Source organism: Ammospiza caudacuta, chromosome 10 (genome assembly GCF_027887145.1).
Source record: "Ammospiza caudacuta isolate bAmmCau1 chromosome 10, bAmmCau1.pri, whole genome shotgun sequence".
Taxonomy (NCBI): Eukaryota; Metazoa; Chordata; class Aves; order Passeriformes; family Passerellidae; genus Ammospiza; species Ammospiza caudacuta.
This window is the reverse complement of record NC_080602.1, coordinates 22,809,053-22,830,300: the sequence shown is the minus strand read 5'-3', so window position 1 is coordinate 22,830,300 and position 21,248 is coordinate 22,809,053. Positions and strand designations below refer to the sequence as shown.

The window sequence follows — 21,248 nt, the reverse complement described above, 5'->3', positions numbered from 1 at the left end:
TGGTGGTCACTGGGGTGAAGCTGGTGAAGAAAAGTCAGGATAGAAGTGGCACCATGGCCCCCAAGGCTGCCCCAGGTCAGTCCCAAGATGCTGACATAGCCTCTCTGCTCACAGCGTCTGGTTCTGGTTTCCTTTAAGACACCTCAGATTGCATCCAGGTGACCAAAATAGTTGACAGGGAATGAGAAATAAGCCAGGTGGGCAAGCCTCTTCTGATGGGATGAACAGCACAGACTGCAAATTACTGACTGCATTTGAATTCAGGGCTTGAAGCCTTCTGGATTCAAGCTCAGAAAGACGTCTGGGTCTATTAAAAGCTATTTATAAGAGACAATCTACAATCTAGGCAGAAAAACATAACTTTTTTTGAAAAGAGCCTGGTGATGTTAGAGATGAACCAGTCTAAAAAAGGGGTTTTTTGTTTATAATCTTCTTTTAACTGTGACAGAAATGGATAATTTACTGAAAAAGCCAGACCAATTAAAAAAAAAATGCTTTTTAGCATCCATTTCCTAGTGAAGGCAACTGAATCAACAACTTTTAAGCACATGCATGCAGGCTCTTCTGAAAGCAAGGTCTCACTCACATCAGTAGCAGTATCAACAGGGGAATGGGTTATTGTTAAACCAGTTGAGAATTTTGCCCCCAAAAATATCTCTCTGGTGGGAAAATCAAGGTGCTCTGAGGTTAATTTGTATATTGTACAGTGAAACAAGTAGATGGCTCACACCATAAAATATATGGACAAAATATATATAAAAATACATGGTAATCTACTTCTCAGCCTAAAGCAAACCAAAATAAAGGGTTAAAATGAAAGCTGACCTCTTAAAAAAAAATCATTCATCATCTAGGCCTCTTCCCCCATGAGAGAAAAAAACATTCATCTTGACAGTGATGCTCCTTGGAATTCCTTTGCATAATACCAATATAATTTCTATTTTCTTCCACTAGCACTAAAAAGCAATGAGTACAGGCAGACCAGACATCACCTAAAACTGAGAAATTTTCAGTGAGCAAAAAGTTGCTGGGACAGAGCAGCAGGAGAGGGTTTAGTAGCCCAAGAAGCTAAACTGTTAAAGGTGTTTTTGAATGGATACTGCTGCCCTCTAGCAGCTACCGAGAGGTGGATCACATCCACTGCTTCAGAACGAGGGAAAAAATAACCCAACAAACCCAGAAGACCCAATATAATTTCAAGCCACACACTGTTTTATGAGAGCAAACTTACTGGAAATGTAGCATATGAAACAAGTCTCGTTCCATAAATAAATAAATAAAAATGACCACCAAATTGCCTTAAAATCTTGAAAAAATCAAAGAGCAGTGTGAAATATAACCTAGACCATCTTAAGTTTTGGTTAAAAAACTAAATTTTAATCTGAAGAAGGAAATTAAGGATTTATTTTATAGGCATGTAAAGAATAAATATCTGAAAATCTTCCTAGAAATAGAATTACTGGAGTTATTTACGACAAGGAGTAAAAGACATTCTAAAATAGAACACACATTTTTCTTTTTAAGTGGAAAACCACTACATCCTTGCAGAGAAACAGCCGAGATCAAGGCTTAAAGGGGAAATCAGAAAAAAAAAAGTATTCTGCTGGCAGGAAATTCAGGTGATTTTGGAAAGTTTTGTCCCCAGCTAGTTTTACGTGGCCAGATGGAAATGAAACATTGCTTGGAAACAAGCAGTCCCAATAGGTTCCCCAAGGGAAAATAAAACCAACCAGAAAAAGAAAAATACACACAAACCTAAAAAAAAAAAAAAAAAAATCCAACACAAAAAAACCAATAAACCAAAAAGACCAGAGAAGTGTGAAGAAAGTGTGCAAACAGTTTAAGGGAAGGTGAAGGAGGGGAAAAATTGCCTGAACTTAATAGAATGAAAGATGCAGACATAGCACTTTCTATTCAAGACACTTCAGAAACACCAAAAAAAAAAAGTGAAGGGACTGATGTGACAAACATTAGGGACATGTGACATAAAGCACAGAATTGTATTTAGTAAGAATTAGTCCAACTGAACACTGCTTTAGGCACTGGCAGAGGCTCCAAGAGCTCCCTGGAGCTTTCTCTTCTGCTAAACAACCCCAACTCAGCCTTTGTTTCTTGTAATCTGAATCTTCACCCAAATAAAAATCTTCTTACAAGGTCCCAGAAAGATGCAGGGTTAGCAGGCAGGTGTCCCCCAAGACTCAGCTCTGACAACTGATGGAGCTAGAACAGTTTAAGAAATCTATTTTTTAAACTATAATTCTGACACAAGAAGAGTCACAGGGTGTTCTCTGGGCCCAAATATTCTCTTCCTATGCTGTCATTCCAACATTTCCTAAATTAACATTACAACAATGGAAAGACATAGAAACTGCTTTTGTTTGAACTCCTTCTGTTTTTCTGAGGTTCCTATATCAGGGCATTCCTTTCCCACACCAGTGCAGGCAGGATGCTCACAGGGATCACTGTGCCCAAGGGCAAAGTTTCAGGGACTTTGCACTTCCAGAAACTGGGCTTAGCACAGACAGACACTCCCAGCACAAGCCCTTGTTCACATACAAAAAAAAAATCCAAAAAACATCCAGAGAAAACATCCAGACGAGTGCTCAGCACCATCCAAACTCTCAGCATTTGTAAATTAGCCATGATTACGCCTTTCAAAATGAAGTGTGAGAAGTTGCCTTATACATGGCAATAATTAATAAATCTGAAGGCCTAATGATCTAATTGCAGATACCCTGAAAACAGAGAAAGTCTAAATTAATCAGCATGTTTGCAGAGAGCAATTCAGCCTAATTGCTCTGAGCATTTGCTTTCCAAACAATTACTTGCTCTAAGCTGACAAATACCCAGCAGAGCACACACACATCCCTTCCTCTAGCACTCTGGTATCAGCACAGACCCAGGCAGTGAAACGCAGAATGATAAAACACCCTGAGTTTGGTAAAACCCACTGGGACCACCAAGGTCTAACTCCTGGATAGCCCAGAGCTATGACTGGTGGGTTCCTGCAGGCTCACTGCTGCTGGAAGTTAAAAGTGTATGTTATTCTACAAGTTTCTTTCCTTTTATTTTGTCCTTGGGAGGCTGATCTCTGGCACAGCTCACAGGGAGCCCCCCAGGACCCTGTGGCAGTGGGGGCTGTGAGATGTGAGAGCAGAGGATGATGTGCTGAGGACAAGGAAAGCATGATGCACCCATGGAGGTGTTGCATCTCCTCCCCTTGCTCCCTTCACACTGCCTCCATCATGAGAGGAAAACCAAAGTGCAGCAACAGGAAACCAATGAAACCTGAAAGGAAGAAACAGAGATGGGGCACAAAGGTCCCGTAAAAAAGATCTACAAAACACAAAACCAGGTAGAAAAGAGACAAACACAAAGTTCAGGTTGGAACATGAGGTTAAAGGGGAAAGAAAAAGAAAAAAGACACCAAGCACTGTGTCTCTTGTAACTGCACTGTTTAACAGATGAAAAATGAACTTTAAGAGCACAGGCTTTGGAAATGGGAGGGGCTTCTCACCCTCACAGACACTCAAAGCCCAGTTTCTGTTTATTCTTACAGCAGCAGAGCTGGGTTTGCCACCTGAAGGAAGGCAGCCCTTCCTTGCAGCTGTGGCATCCCTTTGTTCACTGCTCTGGAAGGGTGACTCCACCAGGAGCAACATGCGCAGCCACAGCATCCCAGTGCCAAAGGGGAGCAGGACCCTGGAGATTTCTTCAGGTTGACCCAAACAACCACAAGGCATCACCCTGCCCTGTGAAGGTGAACCAGCAGGTGGAAATGGGATCCAGCCTCTCCCAGCTCAAAGCACGAAGTTGGACTTGACAAAACAACAGTCAACAAGGCCCTAAAACCACTAAGGGTGAGACAAGATGCCAACACTTAGAGCACCAGTGATATTTTTTTAATGCCAAATGAGATACAGAATAACCATCTCTCTGTTTTGCCAAGCTGCTGCAGTGCTCCACAGATTTTTCATCAAAAAAATACATTTCTGCTTTCTTACTACTTGCAGTATTGAAACTACACAAATGCAAACTCCTTGCCATCACTGAAACACATCTAGTAATAATAATGCCATAGAAAATATATTAAAAAATCAAACTTCTGGTGCTGTGTATGCACACACACACATAACCTTCAACGTTTGGCTCAGACCCTACAAGAAATATAAATGTAGGAACCATGGACGGCCTAACATGGGCCCCAAAGGTGCACAGAGGTAACATGCCAAATTTACCATCTGCTTAGGCAGTTTCTGCTCTGTGACTGGGTGAGACTGTAAGCAAGTAAATCAGACTCCAAGCAAGCTGAGGACCAACAGGTAACACCTCTCTCATCCTGCATCCCTAGACAAGACACTGATTTAAACCCAAAAAAGAGGGGTTTGGAGCTTCTCTACCTTCCACCAGAACTAAGATCCTACTCTAGCAGCACTTGGATTCCTTGGTTGGGGCACATATGTTGGGTGTTGCTGTACAGAGGCTTTTTCTTTCACTTACCCTTCAAAAATAGATAAAAGAGGAGAAGAAAGCACTGAAACTGTTTTATTTTTCTCTTCTACATTGTTGTGCAATTTAGAGGAAGCACATGCATCTCTGAACAAGTGTCCTGAGCTGATGCAGCCCCTCAATAGAGAGCAGTACAAGGAGAAGAGTTGCAGAAAGTCAGGGACTAGAGAGACACAAGAGACAGATGAAAAGCAATGCAAGAAGTAAAAAGTGAAGGAAAAAATAGGAAAGAGCAGATGTTAACAGGATTAATATTATGAAGAGGAAAAAAAATGTAATGAAAATCTGGTAAAGTGAAGGAGGAATTTATATCACACCAAAGGGAACATATCCTGGAAAGAGTAGTGAGGCAACGAGTCAGGAAAAAATACTGGGAAAGTTGGAAAAAAGTGAAGTCTGCAGTTTTAAGTGGAACTCCTGCTCACCTTTGCTTGGCCAAGCATAATTATTCCCAATTAATAACTTAAGCATATAATGAGTAAATTCAGGGAATTTGTGAATTTGATGAGTAGTGCCAGGATGGTTTTAGCAATATTTAAAATGTCAGAAATATCTCTCCTCGGTCACACAGCTTAGATTTATTTTTACATTTACACACAGATAAATACTTACACTGGGACAAAACAGAGGCAGAAACAGACTGAACATGAGCACAAGAGACTTTACTCAGCTGCCAGGAGAGGGCATCACCCACCCACACTGCAGCCGCTAAGCCTGAGCTATTTAAACTGTTGTAAAATAAAATTATGGGGGAAAGTGCAAACATGAGAAGAAGGCAGGACACCAATCTTAAACACCATTTCCTTTATCTTTATGTAGATAAAGAAACTCTCTCAAAAAATATAAACTGATTGGTTTGACGACTGCTTTGAGATTTTTTTCCCAGATAAATCGCTGATTGCATACTAAATTAAAATTAAAATTTAGGAAAATTACAAGACTTATTTTAAACCTTCTTTAGGCTAAAGATGCTGGGGCATAAACTCTCCACTCGGTCTGTGTGAATATTTGCTAAATTTAAATTATTCAGAGGACACTGATACAGCCCAGCAGAGCAGCTCTAACCAGCAGCAGGGTGGGGGGAGAGGAGGGAAGTCTCACACTGCCAGCCCACAAGTTATCTCTGGGGCTTTCTCACACTGAAGAGATGAGCAGAGCTGACAACCTCCCACTTTCAAAGGCACGTTGAGAAAACCCAGTGGCTGCAGGTCAAGCCCCAGCATCACACAAAGATGTCACATAACCAGAGTGACAGCAGAGGCCTGAAATGATGGGCACCCACTGTGGGCTTTTTATTTTTTTAAGGAGCCACCACTGCAGCATGGTGGTGACTGATGAATAATCATTACGGCTCTGTTTCCTCCCCTCCTGCTGCCTGTGCAATAAAAAGCAGCAGTTTTACTAAAGGAAGCATCCCCTCACATATTCAGTTTACTAAATGAGAGGTCATTTGCCACAAAGCAACAGAGACTCATCAAAAGGGATTTTTTCCCCCCTTATGTTGTTTCCCTGTGCTGTCCAATGCTTTACTAAGACAAGCATTTGCTTTCTTACACAACAAAACACAGCCTAGAGCAAAGTGTGCTCTGTCTTCTCTAGAAATACTTCTGTGCTGGAATTGCTCATTTCCAGCATCTTTTTCCTAGGAGCAGTTGGATGTGTCCTGGCTTGTGCAGCCTGCCAGTAAAATCTGATGAACTGCTACACTGTTAGGAAATTCAGGCTTTTGTATAACCATAAAGATCTTAATCTAAGTACTGGTTCACTTCTTCCAAAATATGGTAGGAAAAGCAAGCATACACTCAACCAAAAGTTACTGTTTTGGGAAGCCATGAAAAACCAATATGGAAAAAGTTAACTGGGATATCAGACAAGAGAAATCCCAATGAGCACTTCATGTGAAATCAGACAGGTCCCTCCAGGTGCAAACCTTCAACCTTCACAGGCCTTTAGGCTGTGCAAGCTTATTTTGTTTAAAACCAAATGAATAAAGCCCATGGCTTCACCTCAAAAGAAGCTGCTCAGACATTTTGCAAGACAAAACTACCAGAACTGTTTCCACATGCAGGAAAAAAAAAAATATGAAATCAAGCCTGGATGCACGGAAGAGCTCTCTGACAGCTTCAGATGGAAGGTCCCACCACAGCTGCTGCCTCGGGGTCCTACAGGCTGCACAGAGCCTCTGGCAGGGCAGCTCTCCCTCCACAGCAAGTGACTGGCTGCTCACAAGTATTTCTACTCCCTCTTTCAAAATCCTGAATAAAAGCCAGGTTAAGGGAAGGCATTTTCACACTTTTTTCCAGGAATTCCCCAAATATTTTTACAATTTCTTTGATATGTCATTTGAGGGTGGGTTTTGGGTTTTTGGGATGCTGTCATTGCTCAGTCACAGGCCAGGTTAGAGAGGATTGTTGGCCTACAGATGTGCTCCTGTGGTTCCTCCTTTTATCAACATCTTTGCAGATAACCCCAAAAGCACTCCTAAGAGCAGCTCTATCATTTAATGAACCTCCAATTATTCTTTGGAGGTTTTTTTCAAGCTCAAATAGAATTCTTGCAGCTCCTGAATGGGTCCAGGTGCTAAAGGCAGCCAAGAAGGAGCTTTGCAGCTGCACAGGCAGAGGGCAGCTCCCTCCCCTGAGTTTCCAGGGTGGATAAACCCAACCTCTGAGTGCTCTGACCTACAGGAGAGACACAGAGGCCACAGCTCCTTGCACTGCTGATAATCACAGAATCACAGAAATTCAAGGCTGGAAGAGACCTATAAGATCATCAAGTCCAACCCATGTTCTAACAATTCAACTAGATCATGGCAGCAAGTGCCACATCCAGTTTTTTTTTGAACTCTTCGAAGGGATGATGACTCCACCACCTCACTGGGTAGATGATTCCAGTATCTGACCACTCTTTCTGTAAAAAACTTCCTTCTTAATTCTAACTTGCATCTCCCTTGACGCAGCTTGAGACTGTGTCCTCTTGTTCTATCCGTTGTCGCCCGGAGAAAGAGGCCGACCCCCAGCTCACCACAGCCGCCCTTCAGGAAGTTGTAGAGAGTGATGAGGTCGCCCCTTAGTCTCCTTTTCTCCAGGCTAAACAACCCCAGCTCCCTCAGTCGTTCTTCATATGGCTTGTGCTCCAAGCCTCGTTGCCCTCCTCTATAAGCAGCCAGCTTGCTGCCAAACAGATCAGTGATAAAGGAGTGAACAAAGTGATAAAGTGTGAGAATTCTGCAGGAAGCCAGAGGGAAGGTGGGGCTCACCACAACGATCCCTGATAACCAGGTTCCTGCCTTCCTTCAGGTGGATGGTCAGCAGGTAGGCAAAGGGGCTGGGCAGCTCACTCAGGCAGTCGTTGGCTTCCTCCAGAGCCTAAGGAGAACAAAGGAATCAGTCACACACCTCTGGAAGCAGATCATAAACTAGGCAGGTGTGCTCCCAGTGCTGCTGCAGAGATAAAGTTCTGCTCTGTCCTTAGGGCAATCCTTGACAGAAAGAAAAAGTAAAAGAAAAAAAGAGGGAAAAGAAAAAAATATTTCTTTCCCAGGCTTTCCTTCCCTAGGCAAGTAGCTAAGTATCAGCATCAAATATGTTCAACAAAGCAAGGATTTTACCTGAAAATGAGTGGTGATATAACAATCACAAATGCATGCACAGGTTTTCCAAATCCTTTCAGCACATTTTTTTCTGAGCTATTTCTTGTGCATTCAGAGCATCTCTCAAGTTGGAAGAGACCCTGAAAGTCCTTTGTATCCACCTGATAAGCTCAGGAGGAAGAACAGATCTCACAGAGCTGCTGAGAGGAGAGCACAGCACTTCTTTGTGCAGCTCCAAAAGAGAGAAGGCCAGTGGCAGGCAGTGCTGGTTGTGAGCTTTAGCAGAAGCAAACTCGAGAGCATTTCTGCTCCTCAGAGGTGCTGCCACAGGGTTACACAGCTCAGCATCATCCTCCAGCTGGAACACTTGCTGAAAACAGCTCTGGACAGCACTTGAGAGGTTATCAGAGGGCAAAGGTAGAGAAGTTCATCCACAAAGCAAACATGTTTTACATGAGAATAACATGTCAGAACTGCCAGTGCCTCTTCACACTGCCCCAAAACTGATTTCGCTATCTGTCAAAGCCTACAGTTGTGTTACTTCTTGTATTTACTTTAATCTGGTTTGTTCCTACACTGTTATTTGCGTATTTATTCTGCTGCTCTCACCAGTTACCAGTACAATATAGATATTATAGAGTTCTTCAAAAAATCCAGAACATTTGGGTTTATTTAAAACATTAACAACCACTTTAAACTACTAAAAACCAAAAAAAACCCACCACTAAATAAACAAATCCCCCACAAACTGAAACACCCCCACAAAAAAAATCTCAACACACTCTAGGCAAATCTCCAGATAGGCTCTTCACCAGATGAGTTTTTGAATTTGTAAGAAGCAAAGAACCTAAATCTAAAATAAATTTTGTTCCTGATCAAGCTTCAAAATGACACGACTTACCATTTGGTCATCAAAGTTTTGAGATGATAGGGAAGAGTCAAAATCCATTTCTCCAGATGGGTACTATAAAATAAAAGATACAATGAATTAGACAACAATACAGGAAAGTAAATGCTCCTAGCATCAGTCAAGATTACATACATGTAATGAAGGAAATTCTCTTACTTAACGCTTATAGATAATTTAAATATATATTTCTTTTTCCTGTTTTACAGTAACTGCTCTTGAGTTTAATCCAGGAAAAATAAGTGCCTGCTTCCAGCTAGGAATAAATTTCTTCTTCTCCTCCCCAGCGCTGGGTGCTGAAGGTTCTTATCACAAACTCTCTTGATGTCTGAAGGTTGTTGTGTCTGGCAGCCTGCTGCTCTCACTTGATCACAATTTCTCCTTCACCACACAAAAAGCAAGTTCCACTTTAAAGTTTTTTAAATAGTTTTTTAACTTGGTTTGGTGTTTGGGTGGGGTTTTTTTGTTTGGTTTGAGTTTAAAATTAAATTGCTCAGAGGAAAAGTTAAAAAAAAATTGTCAAAGGGAAAGGTGTCCTTGTTTTGGATGAGTTAATTCTCCTTCTAGCAATTGGTACAGTGTTCTGTTTTGGATTTAGGGTGAGAAAAATGTTGATAACACACTGATGTTTTTAGTTGTTGCTGGACAATTACTGTCCCTCTGCTGAGGAACTGGCTGGATATCAGTCAACAGGTGATAAACAACTGCACTGTGCTCACTTGTTTTGAATACTTTAACTGCTGTATCATTTCTATCAAAATATTAATTATTTTAAAATATCATATAACATGTATAATTAATATAATTAATTTTTTTAGATTTTTGTGTTATAATATCTTTATAATACATTAAATATTATTAAAATAATAATATCATTCTTCCTTATTATTCTTCCTTTTCTGCCCTTTCCTGTCTTTATCTGGACTCATAAATTTTACCTTTAACCCCCAATTCTCTCTTGCATATGATGGTTCCCATTGAGCAAGGAGTAAGAGAGAAAATGTGATATTTGCTGCCTGGTGGGTTAAACCACAACAAAAGAGAAAATAGAAATATGAGAAACATGCTGCAATAACTGGAAGATCCAAAGGATTTTTTAGCAGAGGAAGTCAAACTTCCTCCTAAATACTGACTCATCCAACACCTTGAGGGTAGAGTGGCCCAACCTCAAGTCCGTCTGAAGTGATTCATCACCCAGGACATCTCTGATGCTCCCCTGGCTGCTCCAAGAGCCCATGACCATCATTTCAGCTGAAGAGGACCAAGGTGCCTGGGAAACTCCTCTGGTCTGATGCAGGGCAACCACAGCCCGTTCAAACACAAAGATTTATGTTAAGGGCAGTTTCTGTCTGCAGAAATGCACACAAGGTGGAATTCGATCCTCATGTGAAAGGGTGGGAACATCCAAACCTCTCCGATGAGAGCAGCATTGTGTGCAGCATCACAGAAACATTTAAAAGTCAACCAGCTCCTACACCAAAGTACATAAATCTTAGCTGTATTGACATGCTGAAATAAACATAAATACCCTTTGTGTAATTCTTTCCCTCCTCTTCCTGCAAATACATATATTAGATATCAGGAAGTACAGCAATCCAGCATTGCAAGGAAGATTTCCCTTGCACGACAGACAAAATCTAACTTTATGGTTCCCACAGTAATCATAACTTGGCCACCTTGCAAAAACACATTAAAAGTGGAAAAATTATCATCATAAAGAGCGGCAGAAGAATTTTCTCACACAATGGAGCTGAGTTACAGCTGCTATGGGAACCCTAACTTTGAATTTTCTGACTAGTATGCATAAAATCTCACTCATGTGCATTAAACTTAGTGTTTCTTGGAGTCTCTGGCTTCACAGGAATCTCCTTCAGGCACCATCATTGGCACTGGTAATGGTCCCTCTTTACAGCTTATTTTACACGGCACTAACGGGTTCAAAGAACTGCATCGAAATTATAATTTTAGAGGTATTGCCTTGGCTAGCTTGATATAATTTATTTTAAAATTACCCTCAAAATTATTATTTTGTCTTTATTCTGTTTTTTGTTTACTTGCATTATATCCACAGATATTGAACAATTATCATTTTAAATAGAAAAACTTGGGTTCTTTCAATTTTAGCTCCACATAATATAAATTACTGTTACTCTAGGTAGCTAACTGCACTGAGATCACTGAATACAGATAAAAGTCTTGGTGAAAACATGGTCCTGAAACCTTGATTTTATCAAACTACAGTGACACTTCTCAACTTTAAACAAAAGTGGGCACACCCGGGGGGGTCACAGCCCCAAATATATTTGCATGAAAACAAATCAAGCAAGAGTAGATGTATGAATATACATAAATTGAAAGTTCTTCTTGACAAGCGTTCCCACCTCTGCCTCCCCTTGGTTTCTGCAGAACTATTCAAAATACAAAACCACTGAGTGCATATGCAACAGGACAAGGCTTTGGGTTGCCCAAATTCGCCCTAAACCAGGACAGTGACTCACTGCAAAGTGCTGGCAAGGAGATAAAGAGATATCAGAGCACTTCAGCAATGAGCGTGGCCATGGACAAAACCCAATGGCAAAAAAAAAAAAAAAAAGGCATTACAGGAACCCTTTACAACCTGAATCACGCAGGGATTCAACACAACTTCACCTGCTTCTTCAGCCTTGCCTAGCTGGGTGCAATGGGGAACAGAGAGCCAACAAATGGGAAAATGGTATTTGGGCAGAGCCTTGGTGAAGATGGGCTGTGCTGAGCTCTGCAGGGGAGTTCACACAAGTGAGAAAACCACAAGCACACGCTGATCTCACGGTATCGGGTGGCCAAAGACAACCAGGAAATGAGTAGGTGGCATGTGACAAGCAATTCAGGGGGGAAAGGAGCTCAGCCTACATTTCTGCTTTTTTTAGTTTGTTTTGTTCCAGGGATCTGCCTTCCTTCTGATTTACCTCCCTGGGCAGGGAGTGATGCTCACACAAGAACAATGGGAACTCTTGTGTTCCTCAGAGCAACCCCACCCAGCATTCAGGGACCAAAATCCTCTGTAACAAACTACTCCCATCCCAGGCACACACGTGTATTTTTACACACAGTACAAACCCAGTAATTATTCAATTAAGTACAAGCAAAGCTGAATATTGAGGTTGTCACAGAATCATAGAATATTGAGTCTTGGGTTGGAAGGGACCTTACACACCAAATAGTTCCACTCTCCCTGCCATGGACACCTTCCAATATCGAATTTGTTTTGCACCAGATTCAATGTAATTAAATTTGCTCAATTCTCCTTATTTCTACTTTCCTTTGCCTCACTCTCTCCTTTTATTCTCAAGGAGAAAGATCTTTATAAATTGCACTGGAGGCAGATTACAGTAAGGAAGCATATTCACACAGAGAGATGATTTGCCATATAAGTGAATACCAAATGATTTACACACACCAGCAAATACAGAAACACACATTTAGGGAAAGTTGTAAGTGTTGTAAAGATGTAAGTGTTGAAAGAGGTAAGTGCTGCAGAAAATAAGTCAGACTTGGATTGTGCATCTGGATGAAACTGGACTTGAGGTTAAACTGTTTCATTACTATACAGGTACTTCATTCTCCTAGAACACTCAGTTCACCCAAAATCAAAGTAGGACTTAGTATTAATTTCGTTGTGCTGAGGCAGATTTTAGATGAGGGTTTCTGGCATGCAGCAGCAGGAAAAAACTGCTGCTATCATTAAAACAACCTGGAAAAACTTCCAAAATAACTAGAGTTCATATATTTACCATATACCAAGTGAAGTGCTACAACTTTGAGTAATGTTTGAGCAGAGAAACAAAGCCCTGTACTATTTCAGTTGCTTTTCTTAAGTAGCCCTCAAAATAATGAACACTCTAGCAAGGTGAAACCAATTTGTGAACAATTTAGCAACCCTAAACCACAAGTGATGGTCAGTAACTACCAGTCTGACACTCTGCATCACAACAGACCGGGAGCTAACACCCATTTGGTAGGAATACACAGGTCTCTGAGATGCAAAACAAGCAGTTTAGATCAGAAAGGACCACCTTCCCCACATCAGTGCTAATCATCCTTTTGAGGGTGAAGTTAAAAAACAATTAACCTGAGAAACCCCTATTCCCAAGGGAAGACTTGAAACAAAAAACGCCCATTTCCTATTTTGGCATCTTGAACGACTACAGAGGCATCTCCCACAACTGCAACAATCAGGTAATGAGAAAAAGGCCTCAGAAAGTTCAAAATGTAACCTTCCCAGAGAGAACTCAACAGGAGCAGACATACTTCCGCAAAATCTAACTAAAACAAATTTTTCCTGAAGTGTTTCCTGCAGCCACAATCTTCACCTACTGTCTATATAATGAAGATATCAATGAGCTCCTCAGGATTCCCAGTTTGCTCAGGGCAGGCAGGAATTAGTTTCATGACAGTATTGGTCTCTGATCCTCCTGGGACATTATGTCCAGACACAAATACTGAGCACAGAGCAGGGGGAAGGAAAGGGGGACAAGACAGCGCAGAGAAAACATTTTAGTTTTTCACCTCCTCAAATCATCATCACAAAAACCCAAAAAACAGTCCTGAGAATGATGCTACATGTTCTGTTCCCCGTCTTGTGTTTGTTTTGGTTAATTCCAGGTGCAGGCAGAGCTCACCTTGCTCACAGCTGTCTTTCACCTATTGCCTTCATCAGAGTCTTCAGTGGGTGGATGGAAAATTGATAGTGCCACATAGCAATCCTGGTAATTATATTAACTAGAAAGCAAATGTATCAGCACCTCAATTCTGAGCTCAGAGAACTGCAACAACTTTTGATTTGAGGAAGCAATTCCAACAGATCTGAAAAATCTCAGGTATCTTTAAAAATAACAGAAGAATAATAAAAGAACTAAAAAATTGGAGCAGTGTTATTTGCAGCTCCAGACTGACAGGAAGGACAGCTGAACTAGTCTTGAATAATGTGTACATCATGTAAAGTTTAGGCTTACTTTCATTGCTCATTCATTCCTTGAACAGAGCCCCCTCCTCACAGAATGGTGCAGGTGGGAAAGGATCTTAAAGCTCACCTCATGGGCAGGAACACCTCCCACTCCACCAGGCTTCTCAGAGCCCCGGCCAGCCTGGCCTTGGTTGGATCCTCCATCCCTTTTTAATCCAGAAAATGAAGGAGAAGCACGAGGAGCCCACAGGAGGTGGGGGCTGAGCCTCGCTGCTGCTCCAGCACCCACCTCTGTCCCCTCGTCACTCAGCGTGGCGCTCAGCCGGGAGCTCTGCAGCAGCTCAAAGAGGTCCTCGCTGGATCTCCTCTTCTTCCCCTCGGACACGGGGCTGCCCACAGCCTCAGCTCCTCGTGAGGACAGCAGGTGATTGCCCACATCCTGCATGTCTGGGGGGGTGACTGTCACCTCCGTCCGCGTCCTCTGCTGTGATGCCCACAGCCAGTCCTCTCCCGCTGCCTTCACCGAAGCGTTTCTGCTCTTCAGGGACACCACAGACCTGGAAAAGCTCTTAGGGGAGCAGCTCGACAACACCTGAGCGTTGGAGTAGGTAATTTCTTCTTCCTCCTCTTCTTCCATGAGAGTGTCCACCTCCAGCATGTCAGGCACGGACACGCTGAGACAGCGGTCCAAGGAGCGGCCCTTCCTCTCCAGCATCTTGCCTGACCTCTTCTTCGTCCTCCTCACGCTGAGGTTTCGCAGGAATGGCCGCGTCTTCTGCTTCAGGGATCCCCACACGGACTGTTTGTCCAAGTCCATTGCTGCAAGGGGAAATCTCAGCAGTGCCTCCTGCACAGAACAGCTTCAGCGATTCCCAGGGTGACTAAAAGGAACGTAGGAAGGAGGCAAGTCAATCACAAAAGTGAACAGCCGCTCAAGACTATGATTCATGTTGTCTCATCTTAAAAACTTTCAGTCATTTCTCTGAACAGTTAAAACGGAGCATGTCACATTAGTAAGTGCTTCCAAATACAATCTGGTGGGTAGGTTTGATTATTTAGGAGGAAAACAGCCAGAGCCAGTATTTATTCCTACACAAAAATGCAACGCCTGCCCACTACTTCATTATTTCTAAGAGGGGACATTACATTTCTTCTTCTGTCAAGCCCTGATTTGTGAAAACTTGAGATTTGTCCAATTTGAAACTGTTTCTGTACAAAGCTTACTGACGGGAGTTAGATCGTGATAATGCAAGCACACAAAACATGCTGGCAAAGCTGGCACTGACATTTCTGCTGCCACTTTCCCAGGCCATGTAGGGCTTTGTTGACTATTTCCAAGGCTACAGAGATTCTTACAGGATGTGTTGCTGGCAGATACGTAAAAACTAAGTAGCTGAGGCTGAAGAGAGGACATTGAACTTGAGGAATCCCAACTGGAACCCCAAAACACTCCCTTACATTAACACACTCCCTTACATTAACCCACTGTCAGTGAAAACTGCAAAAGTATTTTTCCTTGTAGAGTAGGCAATTGAGAGAAAAATAATACAAAAATGGATGGGTGGATCACTTTTGAAAACCTACTTGTGGACTCATCTTTGAGCTGATTCCCAGTGAGCATTTACGCAGCTGGGACGGTCAGGAATAAAAGAGCTAAAATAAAATCACTCACTGTATGTGCATCGTAAGGGAACAGGGACACCTCTGTGCACAGGAATATCCTCACAGACAGACTCTTCCGTGGTTAACAGCTGAGCAATCATCCTTATTCTGTGAAAAGAGGTGGTCAAATCATCATCAAAACCCAGTAAGAAAAAAGGTGGTGAAACCTGCAAATTTGCTCCTTTACAGTCACACACACAGAGGTTTCAGTACATACCCACATCCTCAGAAATATACACCCATTTACTACATGAGGGCTGTTCCTAAACTCACAGCATGTTTACCTTCTAACTATTGCATAATCAACAAAAAATTACTTCCCAATGTTTTCCTGATTACTAGGAAAAACACCAGGAAAGGCAACAGAAACACAATTGTTAGATTAATGCACAAAGAAAAATTACTGCCTGCTTTCAAAGAAATCTACTCTTGCATTCATTAATTTGAATGAGGCTGCATAACCAGTTACTTAATAACTTATTTAAATAACTTTATGACTAACCATGCCACACTTGCAGAGTGTTCAGCAATGTACAAAAAAATTCTCTAACTGCATTGCTTTCTAACCAAAGCTGCACAATCCTCCCCTCCCCATTTACATTAGCAAATAAAAAATATCCGCATTATTATAACACAATAAATGAATAAGCTTAATGGCACTGCATGCATTCATAAGGCAGTAACAGGTTGTGTCCAAACAGGAATGTATGTTAGCGTAGATGTATCAACATGACACAGCCACAATATCAAAGTGCACATGGACAAACTGAAATTGGGGTTTTGTTCCTTACAGCACCACTATGTAAAATCAGTGTTCTGAACCTCACAGAGGAAGATTTCACACAGAAAGGCCCACCATTCTTTTGTATTTCTCACTGAACTCAGGCAGAACCACAACAGATTTACAGAGGGAGGAGCAGAGACACAAAAGCCAGCCCAGTTTGATTGGGAATGGAGAGATGCCTGTGCTGGAGCAGCACCTGATGCCCTGCACAGCCTCAGGAGACATGGCTGGATTTGCTCACACCAGATAAGAGCTTTCACTGAGGCCCTTCCCTGTCTCCATAAAACCTTGACAAGGCAGGCACAGCCTCCCTGGCAGCTTTACATCACTTGCCAGCAACAGAAGTTATTGGGCTAAACACGTTTGCACAAAACATTATGAAACACACTGCTGGGAGTCATTTAAACAACTCCTCTTCTGCTACTGCTCTCTGCATGGCTCGCCTGCTTGCACTGAAACCTGCTGGAGCCAAGATGTTGCAAATAAAGGCAGAGCCCAGCTCAACATGCACTTCCCAAGGCACTTACTGCTTCCCATTCCCTTCCTGTTATTCTCCACCTCTCTCACTTTGAAGACCCACTGCTGTTGTTGTTGTTATTTTGTTTGCTTTCAGATTTTGTTACCAAGGAGCAGATTTATTCCTGTAGGTTTTTCCAGTTGCTTTTCCCAAGTCAAATGCTTTTTCCCAGTTAGATTGCCTCAGTTGCTGATTAGAAATGCCGTTCTAAAAGGGCCCACACTAGTCTCTGATATCTACCTGCATTTAACCGATAGTGGGCAGAGTCCTCCTCAAGCCCAGCAGCAACACAGTGGAATCAAATTGTTAAAATAAAATTTAAAAGGGTTTTGTCAAGACAGCAGGGATGGCTCCACTGAGCTGCCACCTCACAGCTCCTGCCCTGGAGCAACACATCAGTGATATCTGCTGCACAGGAAGCAGCAGGTTGTCTGACTGAGGCCATAGAAGAAATAAACCCATCCCTGGTCACTGGATTGCCTGGAAGTTTAACCATACTCTGCCTCTGGACCTTTACATCCACATTGCTGCTGCAGCTACAACTTCTCTTACGTAAGTATTGTATTTACAAATAAATTAACTCAAATGATGGCTATGATATGCAATTAACAACAAACACACAATGTGTTCTCATCTGAGAAAAGGGTAAATACAGTCTGAAGGCCAAATGCACTCTGACATCAGCCATCTGCTTTTTCACTTCCTCAGCTCAAGAAGACTCATACAGATCTCCACCATGACAAGAAATGTTCTCTAGGGAGATCACTGGAACATTGGGAATGGGGACCACCCTTCACAGTGGTGCTGGAGCTAAGATTGCTGGGGCCAGCCCATATTCACACAGACAACTCTTCTTTCTTCCCACATCAATTTCCTCTGCTTGTCTCTTCCATACAGAACAGCATCAATAGAAATGCTTTATTTTGAAGAGAGAGAAATTCTCTCTTGCATGTAGAAAGTGTGCCCTTGGTACCAACATGTTGTTCATGTAGTCTTTATCCTCCACAGGCCAGAAGTTTTCCCTTTTCCTTCCTCAGCCTCAGAAGTTCATGGCCAACTGTATAGCCAAATATTCCCTAAGCAACCACAGGGAAAAAAAAAAAAACACATTTTGCCAAATTATTGGTCTAAGCTTGGCCTCTTTATTCTTCCCCTTTCAATGGCACATTGTGGCAAAAATCTGCTAACAGAAAGCATTCAAAGACACACACTTCCTGTTATCAAATTAACTCTGTTGTTTTTGATTTCATTGAATGGCTCCTTGTTCTTAGGTAACGAGAAAAAGATAATGTTTTCAGTCTACCTCCTTCAGTTTTCTCTTTAATATGCTGCCAAATCTCAAATGCTTAGAAGAATCCATATACTTTAATCTCTTCCTTCAGAGAAACTGCTTTTGATTGCACCTGTCATTTTTATTACATCCTTTTATTTTGCCATCTCCTCCTCTTTTGGAGGCAATAGGGACAGAAAGGATTACAGACAAAAAAAGTTGGTCATAGCTCACTATGACTGAACAAATATTTCTAGCATTTTATTCTCCCTTAAGTATCTTCTAATTATGGTTCTTGGAATTTTTTAGAATTTTTTTAATGTGCTTTGGTTTCTTTCAGTAAAACACTCCATATGCACTCCCTTAAATTCACATAATATTTGGAGCTAAATGATTTTTTATATGTTCTAGCAGGTGGCTATAAGAGATATTTCAAATGCCACTGAAAGCCTAGAGAAATCATCCTGCAATTCTACTTCACTTACTGACTTGACAGGAAGCCAGCAAAGCCACAAGTGAGAAATACTGCAAGACACTTTGAAAGTATTATAGAAGTGCCAATATAACCAAGCAAATAAACTGAACAAACCCAAATTGATTTACACTCTGGAATTATGGAAGAAATTGTCTTTCTCCACCATGGAACCATTCCCTGCACACCTAGAAGTGCCCCGTGCACACTGAAGATGCTCCTGGTTAATATTTTTGAAGCATCATCTTCAAAGTCAGCCAAGATGACAAAAACACACCTGAGCACCATTCCAGCAGTATTACAGCTCTAGATTAATTAAATCCATTAATCCTTGTACTCATTTGTTTATCCAATGAAGGTGAAAACTTTGGGTCAGCGTGCATGCCAGCCACCTTTAAGTTCAAATTCAATCAGTGTGTTTTCAGCTACAACTAAATGCTAATAAACACCTAAATCCATGGCAGCTGAAATTACCAACACACGCATCAGAGGCTGTTAGGAAGGTGCTCCTCACTTGAATGCATATTAGCACAGGTTCAAATTGGAAGGAACTAATGGAACTCCCCCAGTGTAAAACCTCTATTGATTCTGGCTGCTCTGGAATAGGATATTCACCCCAATCTCTGCCTGTCTGGCACATTCACTGGCTTAAAACCTAATGCATGAGACATTGTACAAATTACAAGAAAAGATAATTACATTTCCCTTATGCAACATAATATTTGGCTATGGAAAGTTCTAATATGAGTTTATAACCTCCATTAGGTTTATAGCGTCTGAATTCAGTGCCCTGAGAAACAAGACCGACAAGAAGGTGATAACAGAGCAGGGGGAAAAGGCACTGAGGACTTTTTTTCATATTTTTATTTTATCTTTTTGCTATAAATTGAGTGTTCTGGCTCTAGGAGCCATAAATGAAATAATTCCTCCTTGGGAGAGAAAGGAAAATATCAGGGAAATAACTCTCTGCTGGCTGAACAACCACTTCATGGATGGTTATTTCTATAACAGAACATACCAAGTATCCCAGGTTTTAATATCATTGCAGCTCAGACACAGCCAAAGATAAACCTTTACAAGGAATGGAATGTCTTCTTGTAAAGAAACCAACACTTCCTTCTTTGCAATAAGAGCTTATTTCAGTCCCTTATCTGGCAATGCTTTATGATAAGCACCAACAGCCACAGAGATAAGAAAATATCATCCAAATCAAGTAACCCTTTGTTGAGCATTACCAGTTTGCCCTGGATATTTCCAAACCCAGCACCAGTTATTACAAGAAAAGGGAATACTTTACCAGGGGCAGGATGTTCCTTGGATCATCAACACCTTCAAGCAAGGATTGTGCCCCCTTTGCAAAAAAAAAAAAAAAAAAAAAAAAAAAAAAAAAAAACACCCAAAACAAAAAAAATATAAACTCCAATAAAATAAATAAAAAACCCCACAAAAAAATGGAAAAAAAATTGAAAAAAATACAAAACAAGTCCCAAGTGGAAAGCTGAGCTGGGTGTGATTCCAGAGGGCAGCAAGGGACACTGAATTCCGTAGAGCACAATATGGACAAATTGAGACAGCCTTTTCTCCCTGCAGCATATGGCAAATACCTGGACTTAAATTTGATAAGGCACCAGAAAAAAGAATCTAATCTCAATCTGACTCTGCACAGGCTAATTACCCAGGGGAAATCAGTGTTAAAATTATTTTTAGCACTAATAAGCATCATGGGGAGTGCACTGATGCAGTGCAGGTAAAATCTTCACTGCACAGGTGATTTGCTGCTAAAGCAGGGTCATGGCTTGGGCAGCTTCCAAATCTTCCCACTGAGCTTAAGCTTCCCTGTAGGGCTTCAAAGGATGCCAATCTGTGGATACAGATCCTGCTCTGCTGTAACAGATTCATTTGCAGAGCGTAGCAGGATGCTAAAGTCAAATATATTAAATAAAATGAAGACTTGACCTGTTGCTGTCAGCCAGACTAGAACAAGTGCTTCATAAGAAACAATTTTCCATGCTTCAATGGAAACAAGATATCCAAAACAAACCAGCTTTATTTTCTTGATGTGGGATGAAAGAAATCTACAGTCTCTGCAGAAGATCACAAGTAACATCCAGGGTAAATACAAAGCCTAAAGAAAAGCCTGTTTGTTACATGCAGATAATAAAGGCATCTAAAGTAATATTTCCTATTTTAGGTTTGAGGTTTGTTGGTTTTGGTTGGGTTTGGGGTTTTTTCACAGATTCATGGGGTTTTAGGCTCTTTTAGATCCCATGTTTGACTTTTTGATTTTTAACTGGCTCAAACATGATGAGTTCCATCTTTCACAAACACATGAAACAAGCACACATCCTCCTCCACTTAGCAGCAAGAGAGGAACAGGCCCACTTTAACTCCTTAGAGGCTCTTTTGCATAATTTGGAGGGCTTTTTTCTCAACATTTATGAGCAGACAGTAACTAGGAGAAATAAGAGAACGACCAGCTGCTACAAGCATCTTAAAATAGCATCAGATAGTGAAAGTTACTGAGAAAATACCATGCACCTGCCTCCAGCATATGAAAGTATTGCTTTCATTTTGCTTCTGTCTTTTCTAAAAC

At 41.5% G+C, this 21,248-nt stretch overlaps 1 protein-coding gene across 1 annotated transcript in view; it reads right to left on the bottom strand.

Annotated features, from left to right (window-relative positions):
* MCTP2 (multiple C2 and transmembrane domain containing 2) overlaps positions 1-20,005 on the bottom strand; it is a 107,488-nt gene extending 87,483 nt beyond the window's left edge. The window contains exons 1-5 of the mRNA XM_058811034.1: positions 19,953-20,005; positions 15,623-15,720; positions 14,240-14,831; positions 9,003-9,065; positions 7,769-7,877 (exon numbers count right to left, since the gene is read on the bottom strand). Of these exons, the coding sequence (XP_058667017.1) occupies positions 7,769-7,877; positions 9,003-9,065; positions 14,240-14,767 (700 nt within the window). The 5' untranslated portion in view covers positions 14,768-14,831; positions 15,623-15,720; positions 19,953-20,005. The remainder of the gene's footprint in view (positions 1-7,768; positions 7,878-9,002; positions 9,066-14,239; positions 14,832-15,622; positions 15,721-19,952) is intronic.
* Between the last annotated feature and the right edge of the window lie 1,243 nt (positions 20,006-21,248).